This window comes from Caretta caretta, chromosome 4 (genome assembly GCF_965140235.1).
Source record: "Caretta caretta isolate rCarCar2 chromosome 4, rCarCar1.hap1, whole genome shotgun sequence".
NCBI lineage: Eukaryota > Metazoa > Chordata > Testudines > Cheloniidae > Caretta > Caretta caretta.
This window is the reverse complement of record NC_134209.1, coordinates 149251235-149275486: the sequence shown is the minus strand read 5'-3', so window position 1 is coordinate 149275486 and position 24252 is coordinate 149251235. Positions and strand designations below refer to the sequence as shown.

Below are 24252 nucleotides of genomic sequence, written 5' to 3'. Positions count from 1 at the left end.
CTTCTATGATGAGATTACTGGTTCTGTGGATGAAGGGAAAGCAGTGGATGTATTGTTTCTTGACTTTAGCAAAGCTTTTGACACGGTCTCCCACAGTATTCTTGTCAGCAAGTTAAGGAAGTATGGGCTGGATGAATGGACTATAAGGTGGATAGAAAGTTGGCTAGATTGTCGGGCTCAACGGGTAGTTATCAATGGCTCCATGTCTAGTTGGCAGCCGGTATCAAGTGGAGTGCCCCAAGGGTCGGTCCTGGGGCCGGTTTTGTTCAATATCTTCATAAATGATCTGGAGGATGGTGTGGATTGCACTCTCAGCAAATTTGCGGATGATACTAAACTGGGAGGAGTGGTAGATACGCTGGAGGGGAGGGATAGGATACAGAAGGACCTAGACAAATTGGAGGATTGGGCCAAAAGAAATCTGATGAGGTTCAATAAGGATAAGTGCAGGGTCCTGCACTTAGGACGGAAGAACCCAATGCACAGCTACAGACTAGGGACCGAATGGCTAGGCAGCAGTTCTGCGGAAAAGGACCTAGGGGTGACAGTGGACGAGAAGCTGGATATGAGTCAGCAGTGTGCCCTTGTTGCCAAGAAGGCCAATGGCATTTTGGGATGTATAAGTAGGGGCATAGCGAGCAGATCGAGGGACGTGATCGTTCCCCTCTATTCGACATTGGTGAGGCCTCATCTGGAGTACTGTGTCCAGTTTTGGGCCCCACACTTCAAGAAGGATGTGGATAAATTGGAGAGAGTCCAGCGAAGGGCAACAAAAATGATTAGGGGGCTGGAACACATGAGTTATGAAGAGAGGCTGAGGGAGCTGGGATTGTTTAGCCTGCAGAAGAGAAGAATGAGGGGGGATTTGATAGCTGCTTTCAACTACCTGAAAGGGGGTTCCAAAGAGGATGGCTCTAGACTGTTCTCAATGGTAGCAGATGACAGAACGAGGAGTAATGGTCTCAAGCTGCAGTGGGGGAGGTTTAGATTGGATATTAGGAAAAACTTTTTCACTAAGAGGGTGGTGAAACACTGGAATGCGTTACCTAGGGAGGTGGTAGAATTTCCTTCCTTAAAAAGAAAAGGAGTACTTGTGGCACCTTAGAGACTAACCAATTTATTTGAGCATGAGCTTTCATGAGCCACAGCTCACTTCATCAGATGTGTACCGTGGAAACTGCAGCAGACTTTATATACACACAAAGAATATGAAACAATACCTCCTCCCACCCCACTGTCCTGCTGGTAATAGCTTATCTAAAATGATCAACAGGTGGGCCATTTCAAGCACAAATCCAGGTTTTCTCACCCTCCACCCCCCCCCACAAATTCACTCTCCTGCTGGTGCTAGCCCCTCCAAAGTGACAACTCTTTACATAATCAAGTCGGGCTATTTCCTGCATAGATCCAGGTTTTCTCACTTCCCCCCCACCCCCATACACACACAAACTCACTCTCCTGCTGGTAATAGCTCATCTAAACTGACCACTCTCCAAGTTTAAATCCAAGTTAAACCAGAATATCTGGGGGGGTGGGGGGGGGGTAGGAAAAAACAAGAGGAAACAGGCTACCTTGCATAATGACTTAGCCACTCCCAGTCTCTATTTAAGCCTAAATTAATAGTATCCAATTTGCAAATGAATTCCAATTCAGCAGTTTCTCGCTGGAGTCTGGATTTGAAGTTTTTTTGTTTTAAGATAGCGACCTTCGTGTCTGTGATTGCGTGACCAGAGAGACTGAAGTGTTCTCCGACTGGTTTATGAATGTTATAATTCTTGACATCTGATTTGTGTCCATTTATTCTTTTACGTAGAGACTGTCCAGTTTGACCAATGTACATGGCAGAGGGGCATTGCTGGCACATGATGGCATATATCACATTGGTGGATGTGCAGGTGAACGAGCCTCTGATAGTGTGGCTGATGTTATTAGGCCCTGTGATGGTGTCCCCTGAATAGATATGTGGGCACAATTGGCAACGGGCTTTGTTGCAAGGATAAGTTCCTGGGTTAGTGGTTCTGTTGTGTGGTATGTGGTTGTTGGCGAGTATTTGCTTCAGGTTGCGGGGCTGTCTGTAGGCAAGGACTGGCCTGTCTCCCAAGACTTGTGAGAGTGTTGGGTCATCCTTTAGGATAGGTTGTAGATCCTTAATAATGCGTTGGAGGGGTTTTAGTTGGGGGCTGAAGGTGACCGCTAGTGGCGTTCTGTTATTTTCTTTGTTAGGCCTGTCCTGTAGTAGGTAACTTCTGGGAACTCTTCTGGCTCTATCAATCTGTTTCTTTACTTCTGCAGGTGGGTATTGTAGTTGTAAGAAACAAAACAAAAAAACTTCAAATCCAGACTCCAGCGAGAAACTGCTGAATTGGAATTCATTTGCAAATTGGATACTATTAATTTAGGCTTAAATAGAGACTGGGAGTGGCTAAGTCATTATGCAAGGTAGCCTGTTTCCTCTTGTTTTTTCCTACCCCCCCCCACCCCCCCAGATATTCTGGTTTAACTTGGATTTAAACTTGGAGAGTGGTCAGTTTAGATGAGCTATTACCAGCAGGAGAGTGAGTTTGTGTGTGTATGGGGGTGGGGGGGAAGTGAGAAAACCTGGATCTATGCAGGAAATAGCCCGACTTGATTATGTAAAGAGTTGTCACTTTGGAGGGGCTAGCACCAGCAGGAGAGTGAATTTGTGGGGGGGGGTGGAGGGTGAGAAAACCTGGATTTGTGCTGGAAATGGCCCACCTGTTGATCATTTTAGATAAGCTATTACCAGCAGGACAGTGGGGTGGGAGGAGGTATTGTTTCATATTCTCTGTGTGTATATAAAGTCTGCTGCAGTTTCCATGGTACACATCTGATGAAGTGAGCTGTGGCTCACGAAAGCTCATGCTCAAATAAATTGGTTAGTCTCTAAGGTGCCACAAGTACTCCTTTTCTTTTTGCGAATACAGACTAACACGGCTGTTCCTCTGAAACCTCTCCTTCCTTAGAGGTTTTTAAGGTCAGGCTTGACAAAGCCCTGGCTGGGATGATTTAACTGGGAATTGGTCCTGCTTTGAGCAGGGGGTTGGACTAGATGACCTTCTGGGGTCCCTTCCAACCCTTATATTCTATGATTCTATTCTATGATTCTATGTAGCACATATTTTGTTAAAATGCAGGGACACTGATAATTAGACATAATATGATAATGCTGCCCCATACCACACACACCCTAACGTGCTACCAAAAACGTAGCATTTCTCAAAAATGCACTGAAATACCATGGAGCCATACATTATGAGGGAGCCAATCTTAATCACAGGAAGCCAAGTTTCACAGAGCATGCAACAGACAGCATTCAAGGCTAGTATTCTACCCATGCTTCCATACAATTAGGCCCAGTTTTTCAGAAAGAGGCCCAAGGCCTGGATGAAATTACATGCTTACGGCCTGATCCAAAGTTCACTGAAATCAATAGGAATCTGTCCATTGAATACAGTGGGTTTTCAGCCCCCTAAAGAGTAATGGTAATCAAGCAACGGCAGCAATTCAGAAAGATTTCTTCTTGTTCCTTTTAACGAGAAGCCATAATACTGATATTACTGCTACAGTATTTTACACTGATTGCCAAGGATGCCGAAATAACAATACAGTGTGTAAGAATACAATTATTGCATTCTACTGGAGTATACTTTTGTCCTTGGCCAGTTTGACAAGGATATTTCTCCTGAAATCACAGTTAACGTCCACACTGGAGCTTGAAGGTGTAATCTCCGGCGCAGGTAGACATACCCGTGCTAGCTCTGATCAAGCTAGCAGGCTAAAAGCAGAAGAAGAGTAGCCATGGTGGCATGGGTGGGCTAGCTGACCTGAGTACATACTTAGGGTCTTGGCTAGCCCCCTCCTGCTGCTTGCACTGCTGTGGCTACATTGCTATTTTTAGCATGCTATCTTGAGCTAGCACAGGTATGTCTCCCTGAGCAGGAAATGACGTCTTCCAGCTCCAGTGCAGATGTACCCTAAATTGCACATCTTTACCCACGAGGCTGTTCCTCACTTTCCCTCGGCTTCCCTTTTCCTGGAAATTCCCCCCTGCCCCACATCACCCAACACTTACTTTTCCAGTATAGACATAATAATTGGAGGTAGAACCAGTATAGGCATTGGCAGGACCACTCTAGTCAGGGCTGTCTCTATCAGTGCCTGAAAAAAAAGAAAAGAAAAGAAATAGAAGACATACACTTAGAACTGCTCCCAGCATATGCCTTCTTTGATCAAACAATCCACTGGGTCAGAAATCCTTTCCCTAGCATTTTTTAATGGTATGTATATGGTTGGAATGTAACCACAAAGATTGATAACAAGGTTGATACCAGTCACTTGCATATAGATTCATAGATTATGAGGCCGGAAGGGGCCACTGTGACTATCTGGTCCGACCTCCTGTACAACTCAGGCCAGAGAACTTTCGTCAATTAATTCCTATTTGAGCTACAGCAGATCTCTACAAAAACATCTAACACTGATTTTAAAATGGCCAGTGATGAAGAACCCACCACAACCCTTGGCAAGTTGTTCTATTGTTGTTAATTACCCGCACTGTTAAAAATTTGCACCTATGTCCAGTCTGAATTTGTCTAGTTTCAGCTTCCAGCCATTGGATCTTGTTATACATACCTCTGATTGCTCGCCTGAAGAGCACGCCAATTTCTGTTCCCCATGCAGGTACTTCCAGACTGTGATCAAGTCACCCCTTAACTTTCTCTTTGTTAAGCTAAAAAGACGGCATTCTTTGAATCTATCACTGTAGGGCTATCTCTGCACTAGATAGCTTACAGAGGCACAGCGGTACCGATAGCTGTGCTGCTGTAAGGTCTCTCGTGTAGCTGCTCTGTGCTAATGGGAGAGAGCTCTCCCGTCGACATATTAAACCACACCCAATGAGGTAGCTATGGTGGCAGGAGGAGCTCTCCCTGTAGCTGCTGGATGCCAGTTGCGAGGAAGTCTTTGATTATTATTATGCGCCATGCAGGGTCTGAGGCAGTTGAGGAGGCAGTGTGTGCTAATCAACTTCCTGGATTCATCAGTACTCTCCGTGAACTCCAGGAACCTGAATAACACATACTGCCCCCTCAACCACCCCGGAACCTGCATGGCGCATATAAAAAGCTCAGGTTCTTCAGAGAGACGTGAGCTTTTCCCACGGGGCGGCCTGGGGTCTCAGGAGGGGAGGCGCAGAGTGGCTGCGGGAGCTCCAGCCAGCCCGGGACTCTTCCGGGAGCAGGGGGGCTTAGGGCTCTAGCTGGCCCAGGGGTCCTCCAGCCATCGGGGGGGTCTGGGGGCTCTGAGCACAGGGGGGGCCCTCAGGCAGAAGGGGTGGAGCCAGTGGGGCTAGTCTCCCGGAAGGGGGACTCCACCCACCGCCCATGCTCTCCCGCCGACATAGTGCTGTACACACTACCACTTATGCCAGTAAAACGTTATGTCGCTCAAAGGTGTGTTTTTTTCACCCCGCTGCGTGACATATGTTTTGCCAACATAAGTCATAGTGTAGACATGGCCTGAGTTATGTTTTCTGAACTGCTAATCATTCCCATGGTTCTTCTCTCAACCCGCGCCAATTTATCAACAACAGGGCTGGGCAGTAAGTGCTCTTCCCATCCCAGAGAGTTTTCTAGAGTTTGAAAAATGTTCCCATTCTGAATCAGGAAAGGAAATCAAAACCTTGAAATTTTTCACACACTGACAAACTGAAAAAATAATTCAATTAGGGTAAACAAACGTTTTGTTTCAATGATGACTTTTTTTTAAAAAAAAACACAAAATTTAAAAAAAAAACTTTTCAGATTAAATTTACTAAAACGTGTATACAAAAAGTCGTTTGAACTTCTCTTTCGGAAAATGTCAAAAAGCAACATTTTGACAATTTCAAAAGGTTTTTTTTTTGCAAAAATGTTTCGATTTGGGAGATTTGTCAAAACTGACCCCATTTGACAAGCAGTTTTGGTTTTGATAAATCAGCATTTTTCATTTAAAAAAAAAAATTGTTGAAAAATTCCTGCCCAGCTCTCTTTGCCTATATTCTGTTCTTGCTCTGTTGCTGCGAATTATGGACCAAAATCTGTGCTCAGTTATGCCAGTGTAAATCCACAGTAACTCTGATATAAACGAGAGCAGGGCATGGCCCTACCATGTAATAAATAACTTAACTTTCTATCTATGAATATGGGTCAGCAATGTGATGCAGTTGTGAAAGGGCTAATATTCTGGGGTGTATTAAGGGAGATAACAATCCCATGCTATTCCGCACAGATGAGGCCTCAGCTGGAGTACTGTGTCCAGTTCTGGGCACCACACTTTAGGAAAGATGTGGATAAACCGGAGGGAGTCCAGAGAATAACAAAAAAAAAATGATAACAGGTTTAGAAAACGTGACCTATGAGGGTAGGTTAAAAAAACTGTGTATGTTTAGTCTTAAGCAAAGAAAACTGAGGGGGACCTGACAGTTTTCAAATACGTTAAGGGCTCTTATAAAGAGGACGGTGATCAATTGTTCCTTATGCCCACTGAAGGTAGGACAAGAAGTCATGGGCTTAATCTTTAGTAAGGGAAATTTAGGTTAAATATTTAAGAAAAACTTTCCAACTCTAAGGGTAGTTCTGGCACAGTCTTTCAAGGGAGGCCGAGGAATCCCCGTCACTGAAGGTTTTTAAGTGCAATTTGGCCCAACACCTTTCAGGGGCGGGACAGCCTACATTTGCTTCATCCTGCATCAGAGCAAGGGGCTGGCCTAGATCACCTCTCAAGGTCTGTTCCAGCCCTATATTCCTATGATTCTATGATCTACGTCATCACTAGAGCATTTGAGCCCCTCACAAACTCTGATCATTGTATCCTCACATGAACCCGGGAGGTCAGGAAGTACAATCATCCCCACTTTACAAATGGGGGAACTGAGTCACACAAGGAACATGCAGCAGAGCCAGGAATTAAACTTAGTTCTCCTGAGTCTTAGTCCAATACCTCAACCACAAGACCGGCCTGCCTCCAATGCACTGTGCCACTGAATCAGGCTCTAACATTTACTGTGTATGGTTTTAGCAATAAACTCCTGAGGTCCTAGCCTGCTGTTTGGTAGCCAAGGGCTCAGAGCTCAGGATGTGTTCTCCACACCAGCCCAGAGAAGTAGAGCTGAAGTAGACGCGCCTCTCTCCCCACTCCGAACTGTCTCCCAAAGGGATGAGGTGAGCAGAGCAGGAGAGGGTGAGGCTGTGTCTGCATTCACTGGCTGAGGGACAGGGGATGACACAGCTCATGCTGAAAGAAGGGAGAGGGATGAGCTGAATTGATGGGAAGCTTGGGGTGGGTGAACCTGTGTGAGTCTGGAGGTTGGGTGGTGAATCAAGGAGGAGGACACGGGGCTAACGCTGAGTGATGGGGTGCTGGGAGGGGTGCAGTCAGGAGGTGGGGGAGACAACCAGGTGCTGACAGGAGCAGACTGGTGGAGAAAGCAGGGTGCGTATGCACAGCTGCAAGGAGGGTAACTGAGAAATCTAAACACTGGTGGTGGGGGAGTGTGGCTAAGCGGCCCAGTCAGAGCAGAGCCCAGCGGCTGCTGCTGACTGGAAGGAGGACAGAGGGACAGTACAGCTGCCTGGCAAGTTGTGTGAGGTGAGACCCATCGCAGCTGAGCTATGTTTCAATTCCCTCTCCGCATGCAGCCACGCAGAGTGGGAGTGCGGAACCCCGCCCAGAGACTCGGAGCTGCAGCAGCATAGGGCAGCAAAGGTAACCCCCACACAAGGTTTTCCACCAATTGTCACCTTCCTGCATAGATAAAAATGCCAGTCGCACGTCACTCAAAATGTGCTGCCAGGTAACCAATTAAGCCCAGATTCTCAATGGTATTTACATGGTTCACTCCCATTGAATCAATGGAAGTTAGGAACCTAGCTACCTTTCAGGATCTGGGCCTGAGCCATTTGGCCAGACATTAGGACACAGAGAGGTCTTGGGCTAGGGATGGGGTGGGGGCAGGTCAGGAAATCTGGTTCAGCTCTGATAGAACTGCCTCTGAGCTCTTCAGCAAACTGCTTAACAGCTCTGTGCCTCAGTTTCCCCTTCAGTAACATGGCAATATTAATAGTGACTCACCATTCCTTGCAGGCAGCTGAGAGGCTAAGTTAGTTACCTCTGTAAAGTGTTTTAAGAGCCTTGGACAGAAGGAGCGATAGACGTGCCAAGGATTGTATTATGAGCTCCTCTGCCTGGATTTGTGCCTCTGCACACTTTACCTTTCAGATTAAAACCCGCTAGAAAACAACCTGGTTCAATTAGATAATCAGACAAAGCTCTGGAGACAAAGCTACTCAAGAACAGAAAAAACAGGAAAGTCATAATGTAGTCATGAGCATATGGCAGAATTTAGAAGGTTGGCCAAGGGGTGGGGTGGGGGGGAACAAACCAGGTGTTAGCAAGAGAATAAAAACAGCTGGGGTCTCCTTATAAAGGTTTGGTTGATGGCTATTAATGTCATTTGGCACATGGCGGGTTAAAGAGCTATTCAGCTGGCAAACTAAGTTTTTCTCATTTGTAAAAAGGTGTATGTTAGCTCTGCCCTATCCTCAATGTCAACTGCTTACAGCTTCCACAGTGAAATCCTCAGACTGACAGTGGGGGAAAAAGGGGGGGGGGGGGGAGGAGACAACAGGATCTCACTTAAAAGAATTCATAGATTTTTGAGGCCAGAAAGGACCAGTATGATCATCAAATCTAACCTTCTGCATAACATGCCCCATCAACTTCTGGTGGAGCTATATCGTATCTTTTAGAAAAACAACCAGTCTTGATTTAAGACCTCAAGTGCTGGAGAATCAACCACAGACTTAGTGAAGTTGATCCAGTGACCATTGTTAAAAATCTGCTCCATACATTCTTATCTGAATTTGTCCAGCTTCACCCACTGGATCTCATTCTGCCTTTTGCTGCTAGACTGGTCACACGGTAACCAGAATCATAGAATATCAGGGTTGGAAGGGACCTCAGGAGGTCATCTAGTCCAACCCCCTGCTCAAAGCAGGACCAATCCCCAATTTTTGCCCCAGATCCCTAAATGGCCCCCTCAAGGATTGAACTCACAACCCTGGATTTAGCAGGCCAATGCTCAAACCACTGAGCTATCCTTCCCCCCTTGTAGCTAACATTTTAAATGAGAGTTTCTATCACTCTTATTCTACGATTAATCTTATTTGACTAAACCAGGCATTCTGGACCAAATACTCAAAAGCAGCTTCTACCCCAACTGTACCCCTGATCTGTCACCTGTACATTTTTGTGTGCACCAAAGCCCCCAGATTTCTGAGTGCTCACTGTTCTTGTCTGCGCAAAGCAGGTAATTAACCACCATAGCCTGATTTATCTTGGATGATCAATAAGGCCTCGACTATCCCAGTTTTCTAAATGACAGCTGAGATTCTCCTTTGTTTCTAGCTCACCCAAACCAGGGGTTCCCACAGCCATGGGCTTCCTGGGGCATAAAGGCCAGCTGTGTATGTGTGTGTGCCCTAAGCTCCAGGGAACCCCGCAGGTACATACATGTTTGCGTGTGTGTGCCCTAAGCTCCAGGGAACCCCGCAGGTACATACATGCTTGGCAGCAATTCTGGAAGATCCGACAATGTTTCCGTTACTGTCCAGGACATCAATCCCTTCTTCCAGCTCTGTGTGCCTCATCAGGACAACATTGCAGATATTGGCACTAGCTGAGGGCGAGAAAAGCACAATGGTCAGTTATCCCTCCGTCAGGTTTCACAGGACACTGGGGCAGGCTGCAGCCCCCATTTAAAAATCAAACAGCCACCTTCTGCTCTCAAAAAGAAAAGGAGGACTTGTGGCACCTTAGAGAATAAATTTGTTAGACCTCCTTTTCTTTTTGTGAATACAGACTAACACGGCTGCTACTCTGGAGCTTCTGCACTCAGTAACCTCCATTCCACTCTGCTTTTGCTCCGCTGTAACTGAGAGTAGACCTCCAAAGGGATTTGGGAGGGTGGAAGGCTGATACTTGCAATGAGAGTTACAGGCATTCATGTAGAGGAGGGTAATACACCGAGATCACGTGCTTTGACTGACCAGGCAATTTGCTGTCACAGTCAGAGGTCGACTGAGGCAAAATGGGGCTTGGAAACACCAAAATGTTCAGCCTCCCCAAAACTCTCCTTTGTATGATGACTGCTCCTCCTCTATTGAAATCCCTCTTCTCATCCTACCCCCTGACCAACCTCCCAGAGCAGCTCACCCCAGGACGGCATTATGTGCTGCCCCACTGCCTGCTACTCTACCGGTCCTTTTGACTGCAGGCCCAAGATCCCAAGGAGTCTACCTTAATCTACCCCAAGGACAGCTTGACAGACACAAATTCTTCTGGCACAAATAAACGTTTGCAGGCCTGACAGAAACCTGTTGAAAATGATTTCATTGAGCCGTGGGAACAAAATCCAGATGTTTTAGATCAGCACTGCATTCAGCTCTTAACAGTGCATACGAAGTTTTGTAGAATCTAATTAGAAGCAGCTTCATTAACACATGCTGTTGTAAACCCTGTTCCTGCTGAACTCCCATCATGGGGTGGCAACATTAAGGGGAAAAGAGCTGCTTAGATTTGGTTTTCTTTCTTTCTTAAAGAGAGCTACTTGCTTGACACTTTAATTAGGTATCTTTCCAAACCAGACTATAAACCGCCAGTGCCTTAGCGGGTTCCCTTGATTTTCAATCAACATTTAGCCTCAACCTCCAAGTCCGCTCCAGTTGTGCAGCTCATACCTGGCCTCAGAGAGCTGCCCTTTGCTGAGATTCATGGCTGATTAGGTCTCCGGGCTGGAATTCTTTTGAAATAACCTCCTTCCTCATTAGTCTTGACTAGTGTAACCTTGCCCCTGTTCTCAGTTCTACTCTGAATGCTGCTGCTAGCCTCAGCTGACTGGCTTGTGGCTCTGGCCATATCACCCCTTTGTGGAGTCCCTTTTCCAGTGCATCAAACACAAGCTTCACATTTTTACCAATAAGGTTGTCATAAATATAAAGGGAAGGGTAAACCCCTTTGAAATCCCTCCTGGCCAGGGGAAAGCTCCTCTCACCTGTAAAGGGTTAAGAAGCTAAAGGTAACCTCGCTGGCACCTGACCAAAATGACCAATGAGGAGACAAGATACTTTCAAAAGCTGGGAGGAGGAAGAGAAACAAAGGGTCTGTGTCTGTCTGTATGCTGGTTTCTGCCAGGGACAGAACAGGAATGGAGTCTTAGAACTTTTAGTAAGTAATCTAGCTAGGTATGTGTTAGATTATGATTTCTTTAAATGGCTGAGAAAAGAATTGTGCTGAATAGAATAACTATTTCTGTCTGTGTATCTTTTTTGTAACTTAAGGTTTTGCCTAGAGGGTTTCTCTATGTTTTTGAATCTAATTACCCTGTAAGATATCTACCATCCTGATTTTACAGGGGGGATTTCTTTATTTCTATTTACTTCTATTTTTTATTAAAAGTCTTCTTGTAAAAAACTGAATGCTTTTTCATTGTTCTCAGATCCAAGGGTTTGGGTCTGTGGTCACCTATGCAAATTGGTGAGGCTTTTTATCCAACATTTCCCAGGAAAGGGGGGGTGCAAGTGTTGGGAGGATTGTTCATTGTTCTTAAGATCCAAGGGTCTGGGTCTGTAGTCACCTAGGCAAATTGGTGAGGCTTTTTACCAAACCTTGTCCAGGAAGTGGGGTGCAAGGTTTTGGGAAGTATTTTGGGGGGAAAGACGCGTCCAAACAGCTCTTCCCCAGTAACCAGTATTAGTTTGGTGGTGGTAGCGGCCAGTCCAAGGATAACGGGTGTAATATTTTGTACCTTGGGGAAGTTTTGACCTAAGCTGGTAAAGAGAAGCTTAGGAGGTTTTTCATGCAGGTCCCCACATCTGTACCCTAGAGTTCAGAGTGGGGGAGGAACCTTGACAAAGATCCTTCACTATATAACCCTTCTCAATATGTCAGTAATTTTATCTTAGCAAGCTGTCAACTTTGCTTTGCAATGCTGGCTTTCCCCATCTGTTAGTCCATTTCTCCCCAGGCACCTTCATGCTATCTCCCACCCAAGGCCTCATACAGTGGAAAAGTTCCCCATCTTATCCCCTCTTTCAAACGCCTCCTTCCCTCACTTCTGTCACGATGCCTACAAAACCCGACCTGCGGACATTGACTAGGCAGCAGAATCTATTATTTATACAAATATGCTTGTTTCACTATGAGCTTGTCCTGACTTGTCTGTCTCATTCACCTGTGGTGAGCAATCCGGGACAGGGACTATGGCCCAGATCTTCAAAGGTATTTAGGCTTCATTGATTTCAAAGAAAGTTAGCAGCCTAAATATCTTTGAGGATCTGGGCCTCCCTTTTTATTACATGGGCCAGATCCTCCGCTGGTGTAAATCAGCATAACTCCAGTGACTTCAAGGGAGCTAAGCCAATTTACACCAGCTGAGGATCTGCCGCCCCCTCCACCCCACCACAATTTCTGTACAACACACAACAGTGAGGCCCTGATGGGCTCTACTAACAAACAGGAACAACTAGTCAATCTGATCATACCTAACAGAATGGGATCAGGCAAAGAACAGCAAAACAGTCTTGTTTTGCAATACTATTCATTTTACGAGCTCCTTCCAAAGGCACGTTTCGGCAGCTCTTGAAGGGTTATAATGTTTGCTAATTAAAGTCAATTCATTTAGTATAACCCACTTTTATTTTTTTCGAGTGGCAGGCGGGCATGGGGTGCAAAGCAGCTCTCTGCAATGGAAGCTGATTTGTGTCATCACAGAATAGGAGGGAAACCGCATCCATGTGCACACATTTAAGGAGCTGGAGTACTGGTTAGGATTACGGAGCACAGTCATGTGGCAGGAAGACTGAGAACACTCATGTTATATGAGGCAACATAAAAAAGGCACCAGGGCATCTCTCACCTTAGGATGGTTAGTTATTATGGGGAAGTGGACTGCCAGAGAGAACCAAATCTCTCCTTCACTCCCCGCCACAACATACACACACACACTCTGCTAGCTACTTCCAAGCTCTAAGTATTCTGCAATTTCTCAGGTCAGGAGTTCCCCTTCTGCCCTGTGTATGTATGTGTCTCAGAGTTTTCAGGACCATTTGCAATTATGCTATTTAACTTGGTTTTCAGCTTTGAGACTCATCTAGGAAGGAGAAGGCATAGCAGGAGGACTGAAGCCAGGGCCCCATGCTTCTAGGTCAATTGGAAGGAGAAGTGGAAGGAGAGGGGGTGGAAAGCAGTTTCTAGACACAGAACTTTTCTCATAATTCTTCTCCCTCTCTGTTTCCAGGCAGGTGGAGCCATAATGCCAACTGCCGCTAACCATCCCATGTCACAGTCGGAAAGAAGAGAGACTTGGAATAAGTTTTACTTCCTTTCTGCTTCTAGGGTGACCAGATAGCAGGGGTGAAAAATCAGGACAAAGGGTTGAGGGTAATAGGCGCCCATATAAGAAAAAACCCTGAATATCAGTACTGTCCCTATAAAATCAGGACATCTGCTCACCCTATTTGCTACGTATGTTACAAACAAGCCACTGTTATATACTGGCGAGATTCCAATCATAACCACGCTCAGCCCACCCCTGAAGTCCTTGGTTTGGCAAAACTCCCATTAACTTTGAATGGATTTAGCCTGTTCCACTGGGCAGGGCACCAGAATAGATGAAAGGAGCCTTGGGCTCTGTTCCTGGTTCTGCCACTGACTTGCTGTATGACTTTGGGCAAGTTTCATCGCTTCTGTATACCTTAGTTTCCCCCTCTGTGAAACAGAGACACTGATGCTTTCCCGGCTTCGTAAAGTGCTTTAAGATCAGGCTTGACATACACAGGTGAGGTAGGGTGGCTTATTGTGTTGTATTGGCTCTGTGGATAAACAGAGGCACAGTCTCCAGGGTGGTAAATCCAGCGTCCTTCACCACCACTAAATGTACATGGAAGTATTTTTAAAAAGTGAAAATCCAAGGTTTGTGGATTACCAAATACACACTGGAAGAAGCAAAGGTGGGCGAACTGTCTGCTCGTTCTGTAAAAGCAAGCCAAATCTGCCTTATTGCTTTGAGATCGATCTAAGGTGCTTATATGGCCCCTGTAGTATGTGAACCCCTCAATCATCTTTAGAGTGTTTAGGGAATCTGGACTAGATTCAAACAGAGATTCTGATGTTCAGAATTTGGGAAAATCCTGTCATAAATTCCTATCTGTCCATTATTTTGTTGACAATCTTTTGTAATATTTAGCCCTTTATATGTTCAAAGTACTGGTCAAATATGAAAGATCTAAGATGATCATCCATCAAATGCCTTGTCCCTTGCAACATGTCCTAAGCACTTACACTAAACAATCTGTTCCACCTTGCATTTTGCCGTGACACTCGGTGTACCTTTCCCAGACCTGAAGAAGAGCTCTGTGTGGCTCGAAAGCTCGTCTCTCGCACCAACAGAAAGTTGGTCCAATAAAAGATATTACCTCACCTACTATGCCTCTCTGATTCTGTACGTATTTCACATTTACGTGTGAGTTGGTAGTCTTTATACATGGTGAATATGTCTTTTTGTTCTGCCTAAATGGAGTTGTTTAAAGAGATTAAATAAAAACAGAAAAACACCCTTGTGGAATTCCTATTTGGGATAACAAAACGCCCTCCCCCCCCAAAAAAAACAAAAAAACCCCAACTTGGCCATAAATCTTGAAACTTTAAAGGCTTCTTTTTAGGTGAAAAAATCCCGCACTGCATTAGTGCCACTCCAGCGAGCAGAAATAAATTCCTGAGCTGACTTACAATACACGCCAGCAGCATTAAAGTGCTGTTCTACTCTGAAAGGCGACTAAGTAAACAATGGCATTGTGGGGATCACTGTCTCATAGTAATTTCTCTATCAAATCTCAGAGCTCTGGGTGGGTGCCCTCCGGTATGAAGTTCAGATAAGACCCAGAGCTAGATCAATCAATCAATGGGCTCAATTTACAAATAAAAAGACATTTTTGCTAACTATCAGCCCTGCAAGCTCACCCTGGGATCTGGGGGCCTGGCATATGGGCGTCTTTCCATTGACTTCAGTGGGCTTTGGATCAGGCCCTGGGAGGCCAAACTGGTTTCTATCCTTTTTGCATATCATCCCCAGTAATAAAGGTCAAATTCTGCCCCTAGTGACATCTCTACCCCCCACCCCACATACACTTTACATTATGCCTCCAGGAACAGTGAGGCAATCTCACTGCCCCTGTATAACCGATTGGCACTAGGCCTGAACTCAGCTAAACATTTAAACATGTGTTTAACTTGGGGCCTTAGTAGACAATTCCGCTGATGAAGGACAAGCAGGAATAGAATCCAGCTCCCTCTCCCTTAGCTGTGCTGACTCCACAGGCTACACAGGAACAAAAAGTTTTAACATCTTACATTTGTTGCTGTAGTAACCAGGTACGGCTGATCTGTGTAGGTCATAGTTCTCATCTTCACAGATCAAGCTCATCTGTGGAATGGACCCAAATTTGGGGGGAACTTGAATTCAAATCTGAGCAAACCCAGACTCCACATATCAGGCCAGTAGCTACTTTCCTTTTCAAACTGCATGTCTTCACCCACTTAAATACCAAAACCAGATGGATTTTATAGGCAACATTTCTTTCCACCATGACAATACTTCAGAGAGGGAAACAGAGAGCAAAGCATGGAAAAGGCTACAAAAGGACGCAAATTCATACTCGGTGTAAATGTGAGCAGCTCTGCAGACTATGCTGGAGTTACAGCCACTTACTCCAGGGCTGAATTTGGGTTCTTTTATCTATTTTTAAATAAATGCCTATAACCCACACATCCCAAAATTCTACCTCACACATTCACCTGAGGTGAGTAATACATGTAATATATTGCTAGCTATTTCTTTATCATCAAGGTAAAGGGCAGGAAAGCAGAGTTTGTGGCTGGGCTGGTACATTTTCATGATCATTCTGCAAAGCTGTTTATAACATTTTTGTTTCTTTTAATAAAAAGTTCCTGGAATCTCTGGAACCCAACTCTCTCTTCCCATGTTCCATAGCCCAATGCAGTTACACCTGGGATGAATTTGGACCATTGGGTCAGGTTTCTTTTCAGCACCACTCCATGGGCCAGTGATCTCTTCCATTCTCTCTTGAAAATGCTACATTGGAAAGAGCGAGATTCAAGAACTTCCCGTTCATCTTTTGCAAGAGAGAGGAAGAAGACTGGGGCTGTAAATGGCTATCGAAAGAACAACATGATACATGCATTGGGGGGGGGGGGGGACGGACAGTGGAAGTTCAGAATTGCTTCTGTGGGGACTCAAGATACACTGTGATATGCACTCGCAGGTTATCTCCACAAGGATGATCGGTCTTTTGTAACTTGGGGGCATGTTTTTCCTGTAATAACAAGTGAATTAATTTTGCAATCAGCTGCTCACATGAGGTGACAAGAGTTATATTTTCCCAGCCTGGGCATTTCCTGAGGGCAACAGATCCCTCTAGGATCAAACAATATGATCCTTCTAGGAATGCAACAGGGTTCCCTGGTTTGTTATTTACTTCACTCATGCCAAGTTTTGACAAGCCGATTTCCTAACCAGACCCATCTCTTGGAGATAGTGATTCTATCAATAAATGTAGCATGCGGTCAATCCACCAGCACAGTGCAGTGGAGAGCAGGAGTAAGGAGACTGGGGTTTCCTTTTCAGCTCTAATACAGGTTCGCTGCCTGACCTTGAGCAAGTCACTTAACCTCTCTGTGACTCAGCTTCCCCATTTGTAAAATGAGGATAATGGACTCTCTTTCATGTCATGCAGACTGTTAGGATATAGATATTCGGGCCTGTCTGTAAAGGCCTATACTCTAAGAATTTAGGTGTATTCTTATCACTTAGCGAGTTATAGAGGTATAAAAGAAAGAATCAAAATCACTGTCTGCCGGTGTAAGGGCCTTCTCTTACTGTGACAGTCTGAGGCCCTGTTCTTAGGCTAAGATCTCTGGCTAAGCAGCAGAGGCAGCCATAAGCTGGGAAGCGAACGGTCACATCCTCACATAAGGCAATAAGGCAATCTGGGGTTGTTAGAAAGGAGATCTGATCTACCACCTCCAGAGAAAGGGAAGAGCCTAGAGGATGTAAACGGAAGTTTAGTTTGATAGTTTTCTGTTCAGTAAGAACTCACTTATCAACAGACACAGCTGGGAAACCCTTATGTCTTTATAGATGTAGTTGTGAAATCCTCCCTTCTGTATTGTTTTGTCATTATAGTTCCCACTTTGCTATTGTTTATTTGCATGGTCTCTGTCTGGTTCTGTGATTGTTTCTGTCTGCTATATAATTACTTTTGCTGGGTGTAAACTAATTAAGGTGGTGGGATATAATTGGTTAAATAATCATGTTACAATATGTTAGGATTGGTTAGTTAAATTTCAGTGAAGTGAGAGGTTAAGGTATAGCTGAGCAGAACTCAAGTTTTACTATATAGTCTGCAGTCAATCAGGAAGTAAGGGGGGGAATGGGAACAGGGAATGGGGGTGGGAAATTGGAATCATGTTTTGCTAAGGGGGGGAAATGGGAACAGGGACACAGGTAAGGCTCAGATAAGCTGGGAAGGGGGGCACTAAGGAAGGAAACCGGAATCATGCTTGCTGGAAGTTCACCCCAATAAACATCGAATTGTTTGCACCTTTGGACTTCGGGTATTGTTGCTCTCTGTTCATGAGAGAAGGACCAGGGAAGTGAGTGGGTGAAGGACTAAGCCCCCTAACACAGACAATGAGGAGTTCTGGCTGGGGCACGAGCCAATCAATGCACTCCTAGAGTGGAAGTGAACATGGGCAGATGTATTTGTTCATTCTATCCCTGTGCATCCAAGGAGTAGAATGTGCAATTCCATTTCCTGTGACATTGCCCCGATTGTCTATATTGTCAGTTGTTTACAGCTCAGTACAGATTTTGCCCTTTTCCTAACACAGTGGCAGCTGGGGTGCTTGTGTTGTATTCAAATAAAGTATTTGCACAATCTAATGGGAAACAAAGACACAGAAAATTCAAATCAAAGCTTTTATCCAGTCAGACTGACAAGAGATAAATTGGTATGGATAGAACAGGTGAATCACAACTCCATATAAGAGCATTTCCCCTGGCAACCAAGAATGTGGGCATGCAGGGCATCACTTACTTCCCTCGCTTCCCTGGACCCAACCCCTGTGACTTTCTGGTTGCCTGTACTGGGTCTGTAAATCAATATGGTATTTGACTCACTCCTGGTGAAAGTACTCCCCCTATTCTCACATCTGCTGTGCAGTGCACAGCACGCCCTGACAACATGAATGGCATTACATGCATCCACCAATGTGATATATGCCATCATGTGCCAGCAATGCCCCTCTGCCATGTACATTGGTCAAACTGGACAGTCTCTACGTAAAAGAATAAATGGACACAAATCAGATGTCAAGAATTATAACATTCATAAACCAGTCGGAGAACATTTCAATCTCTCTGGTCACGCAATCACAGACATGAAGGTCGCTATCTTAAAACAAAAAAACTTCAAATCCAGACTCCAGCGAGAAACTGCTGAATTGGAATTCATTTGCAAATTGGATACTATTAATTTAGGCTTAAATAGAGACTGGGAGTGGCTAAGTCATTATGCAAGGTAGCCTGTTTCCTCTTGTTTTTTCCTACCCCCCTCCCCCCCCCCCAGATGTTCTGGTTTAACTTGGATTTAAACCTGGAGAATGGTCAGTTTAGATGAGCTATTACCAGCAGGAGAGTGAGTTTGTGTGTGTATGGGGGTGGGGAGGATGTGAGAAAACCTTGATCTATGCAGGAAATAGCCCGACTTGATTATGTAAAGAGTTGTCACTTTGGATGGGCTAGCACCAGCAGGAGAGTGAATTTGTGTGGGGGGGTGGAGGGTGAGAAAACCTGGATTTGTGCTGGAAATGGCCCACCTGTTGATCACTTTAGATAAGCTATTACCAGCAGGACAGTGGGGTGGGAGGAGGTATTGTTTCATGATTTCTGTGTGTATATAAAGTCTGCTGCAGTTTCCACGGTAAACATCTGATGAAGTGAGCTGTAGCTCACGAAAGCTCATGCTCAAATAAATTGGTTAGTCTCTAAGGTGCCACAAGTACTCCTTTTCTTATTACATGCATTGACATCCAAATGGTTTCCAGGCAGCACCAACTTGCTTTTAGTCAGTCAAAGTCATATTCCACCACCTTCCTGCAACTGATCAGTGTGTTATGAAACCTTCTTCTGCCAGATGCTCTCACATCAGGGTACAACTTCATGAGCCAGGCAGTGGAGGACAACGCAAGTCCTCTAAAGTAACAGTGGATAGAGTTACCTCACTGATAACCATGTTGCTGGGAGGGATGAAAGTCCTCCCTTGTCCAAATTTGAAAACACCCTGGAATTTTTCTCTGGAATACCCTGGTGTCATGCACCCATTCATGTTGATGTACATGAATCTCCTTCTGTGGTCAACCAAGGTCTGCAAAATGAACAGGTAGTATCCTTTCCAGTTGATGTATTCATGTGAACCTTGTGGAGGGTAGACAATGGACATGGACATGTGTGCCATCCATGGCTCCGGGACAGTTCGAGAACCCCATTCTCCCACAGCCAATACTTATTTTGGGGACATTAGTGATCCTGATCACTTATGGGCAAACCACAACAATAACTGAGTCACAAGTCTCCATCACCACAGCACTGACAGCTGACTTGCCAACACCAAACTGGTTAGCCACTGATCTGCAGCAGTTTAAGATAGGCAGCTTCCAGATGGCAATAACAACCTGCTTCTGGACTGGTAGGGACGGCCTCATACGCATGTTCTGGTGCTGAAGGACGAGGGCAAGCTTCTCACACAGCTCCATGAAGGTGGCCTGCCTCATGTGGAAAATTTAGAGTCACAGCTGATCACCCCAGGTCTGCAGGATGATGTAGTTTCACCACTTGATATTTGTGGTCCTGCTCCAGAACTGCCAGTCAGCACAGTGAGATTCCACAACTATTAAAACCTGTCTCAGCTGTTTCCGCTGCTCCATCTCTGCATGCCTCTTGCATGATCTCCTTAGCAAGACCTGCCACCACCTTCTCAAGGCAACAAGCCACTGCCTAAATTTCCTCCATTGCATCTCATGCCCTGCATTGGTCTGGTGTCCCAGAAGCGAGAGCTGCATTAATGCTGACAGCTAGAACAGGTCATCAGCATCCTGGTGCAAGTGCTAGAGGAGCCAACTGGGGGGAGCTTTTCTTGGCCTGCTGCTCACAAACCGGGAAGAATTAGTGGGGGAAGCAAAAGTGGATGGGAATCTGGGAGGCAGTGACCATGAGTTGGTTGAGTTCAGGATCCTGACACAGGGAAGAAAGGTAAGCAGCAGAATACGGACCCTGGACTTCAGGAAAGCAGACTTCGACTCCCTCAGGGAACTGATGGGTAGGATCCACTGGGGGAATAACATGAAGGGGAAAGGAGTCAAGGAGAGCTGGCTGTATTTCAAGGAATCCCTATTGAGGTTACAGGGACAAACCATCCCGATGTGTAGAAAGAATAGTAAATATGGCAGGCGACCAGCTTGGCTTAACGGTGAAATCCTTGCGGATCTTAAACATAAAAAAGAAGCTTACAAGAAGTGGAAGATTGGACAAATGACCAGGGAAGAGTATAAAAATATTGCTCGGGCATGCAGGAGTGAAATCAGGAAGGCCAAATCACACCTGGAGCTGCAGCTAGCAAGAGATGTTAAGAGTAACAAGAAGGGTTTCTTCAGGTATGTTGGCAACAAGAAGAAAGCCAAGGAAAGTGTGGGCCCCTTACTGAATGAGGGAGGCAACCTAGTGACAGAGGATGTGGAAAAAGCTAATGTACTCAATGCTTTTTTTGCCCCTGTCTTCATGAACAAGGTCAGCTCCCAGACTGCTGAGCTGGGCATCACGGCATGGGGAGAAGGTGGCCAGCCCTCTGTGGAGAAAGAGGTGGTTAGGGACTATTTAGAAAAGCTGGACGTGCACAAGTCCATGGGGCCGGACACGTTGCATTCGAGAGTGCTAAAGGAATTGGCGGCTGTGATTGCAGAGCCATTGGCCATTATCTTTGAAAACTCGTGGCGAACGGGGGAAGTCCCGGATGACTGGAAAAAGGCCAATGTAGTGCCCATCTTTAAAAAAGAGAAGAAGGAGGATCCTGGGAACTACAGGCCAGTCAGTCTCACCTCAGTCCCTGGAAAAATCATGGAGCAGGTCCTCAAGGAATCAATCCTGAAGCACTTACATGAGACGAAAGTGATCAGGAACAGTCAGCATGGATTCACCAAGGGAAGGTCATGCCTGACTAATCTAATCGCCTTCTATGATGAGATTACTGGTTCTGTGGATGACGGGAAAGCAGTGGATGTATTGTTTCTTGACTTTAGCAAAGCTTTTGACACGGTCTCCCACAGTATTCTTGTCAGCAAGTTAAAGAAGTATGGGCTGGATGAATGCACTATAAGGTGGGTAGAAAGTTGGCTAGATTGTCGGGCTCAACGGGTAGTGATCAATGGCTCCATGTCTAGTTGGCAGCCAGTATCAAGTGGAGTGCCCCAGGGGTCGGTCCTGGGGCCGGTTTTGTTCAATATCTTCATAAGTGATCTGGAGGATGGTGTGGATTGCACTCTCAGCAAATTTGCGGATGATACTAAACTGGGAGGAGTGGTAGATACGCTGAAGGGCAGGGATAGGATACAGAGGGACCTAGACAAATTGGAGGATTGGGCCAAAAGAAATCTGATGAGGTTCAACAAGGATAAGTGCAGGGTCCTGCACTTAGGACGGAAGAACCCAATGCACCACTACAGACTAGGGACCGAAGGGCTAGGCAGCAGTTCTGCAGAAAAGGACCTAGGGGTGACAGTGGACGAGAAGCTGGATATGAGTCAGCAGTGTGCCCTTGTTGCCAAGAAGGCCAATGGCATTTTGGGATGTATAAGTAGGGGCATAGCCAGCAGATCGAGGGACGTGATCGTTCCCCTCTATTCGACATTGGTGAGGCCTCATCTAGAGTACTGTGTCCAGTTTTGGGCCCTGCACTACAAGAAGGATGTGGATAAATTGGAGAGAGTCCAGCGAAGGGCAACAAAAATGATTAGGGGACTGGAACACATGACTTATGAGGAGAGGCTGAGGGAACTGGGATTGTTTAGTCTGCAGAAGAGAAGAATGAGGAGGGATTTGATAGCTGCTTTCAACTACCTGAAAAGTGGTTCCAAAGAGGATGGTTCTAGACTATTCTCAGTGGTAGAAGAGGACAGGACAAGGAGTAATGGTCTCAAGTTGCAGTGGGGGAGGTTTAGGTTGGATATTAGGAAAAACTTTTTCACTAAGAGGGTGGTGAAACACTGGAATGCGTTACCTAGGGAGGTGGTAGAATCTCCTTCCTTAGAAGTTTTTAAGGTCAGGCTTGACAAAGCCCTGGCTGGGATGATTTAATTGGGGATTGATCCTGCTTTGAGCAGGGGGCTGGACTAGATGACCTCCTGAGGTCCCTTCCAACCCTGATATTCTATGATTCTATGATTCTGGGCTGGATCCATGCTTGCTAACAATTGGAACGCAGGCTGTGAACAGCAGTGTGGAGAGTGCCTATCTGGAAGTGCTTATATCTACTGTGTTGGTGAGCTCAGACTTCTGCACAGGGACCCAGGAAAGACAGGTAAATTGTCCCACAATACACTGCAAAACGATTCATAGAATGGAACAGTTTATTGGAGTACTAAAACACAGGGGATATCCCCCAGCAGTTCTAGTGCCTAACCTGAGTTGCTACAGAACCAGCGTGGACACAGTTACACAGGTGTGATTTGAGTGTGGCTTAACTGCTGGACACTCACATTCTTAGACTGCTATAACTCCCATACCTGATTACCTGCAACCAGGTAAACTGCAGTGAAGACATACCCAGTGACTCTGGTCAAAATCTTATATTCTTGAGCGGGGGTGCAAAGTGTACTACTCTGCACAGGGTAGTGGCTGCCTTCCACCCTAGAAGTGGATGCATTTTACTGAAGTTCCATCACTTCTGAAAGAGGCTAAGGATGGTAGCAAGAGTAATTCATTTTTATGACAAGAGAATTTCTACATAAACACCCTGAGAAACACAACATGGTTCAGATGCCTGGCTGGTGTAAATCAGCGCAGCCCCAGGGAAGTCAAAGGACCAGATCCCCAGCTGGCAAAAATCAGAGTATTTCCACTGTGTACCAAATCCCCAGCTGGTGAAAGACGGCACAGCCCCATTGACATTAGTGGAGCTATGCCAATTTACATCAGCTCAACATCTGGCCCCATGTCTTCACAAGGTTAAATCTAGCTCATTTCTGGAGGCTGGTAGTGAAAGTTAATATGAAGACAGATCTTTAATTAAACAGTTTACCCAGGTCTCCAAACCAATAACTTCCAGCTCTCAAAACAACCAAAGAGCAATTAGTGGGAGGCTTCCTGATGTCCTGGCACACAATTAAGCATGACAGTACACAAATAAATTAAGAACTAGAGAATTAATTAAGGGCTAAACAAATTAATTAGGGTCCCCAATCAATTCTGATGCCAGCTTAACCTCTTTCTCCTAACACCTCTGTGTAAAAATAGAACCACCTGGTGGCAGAGGTTTTGTAACATGCAATGCAGATCCAAGCCTGGTCTGAGACGTAGCTTTGAAATCTACTCACAATTTTTAATGCCATTTTGAAGCCAAACAAAAAAGGATGGTTAAAATAAAATTTTCCACTAAATACATATCCGAAACAGGAAGAACTGAGTGACCATCATGGTAAAGATTTTCATGATAAATAATAATGTAACGCTTCTTTAGCGCTTTTCACCCCTAGATCTCAAAGTGCCTTTTAAAAGCAAGGGAGTATCATCACCCCCATTTTGCAGATGGGGAAAACTGAGACTTAAAGCGGTCAAGTGGTCTGGCCAAGATTACACAGGGAAGTCAGTGGTAGACAACAGACTTTTTAACAACAGTTTCCCAGTAGCACTGTGCTTGTGAATGGAAATTATAATTCACTATGCAATCTCCCAGTGTTATGTGGGCTCTGCTCATGGGGGCCAATGCAAGAGGTGAAGGAGATTGTATAGAATCTATTTATGTGCACATTGAATGAAGCAGACCTCTGCAGACCCCTGCTTTGTTTAGG

At 45.4% G+C, this 24252-nt stretch overlaps 1 protein-coding gene across 6 annotated transcripts in view; it reads right to left on the bottom strand.

Annotated features, from left to right (window-relative positions):
- Positions 1-24252, bottom strand: part of SFXN5 (sideroflexin 5) — a 175960-nt gene that overhangs the window by 45598 nt on the left and 106110 nt on the right. For all 6 annotated transcript variants that reach the window (XR_012668249.1, XR_007356156.2, XR_012668250.1 and 3 more), the window contains 2 exons: positions 9621-9736; positions 4094-4179 (listed from right to left, as the gene is read on the bottom strand). Coding sequence is in view for 2 of the 6 variants with exons in the window: in XM_048846425.2 (XP_048702382.1) it covers positions 4094-4179; positions 9621-9736 (202 nt within the window). In the remaining 4 variants the exon portion in view is untranslated. The remainder of the gene's footprint in view (positions 1-4093; positions 4180-9620; positions 9737-24252) is intronic.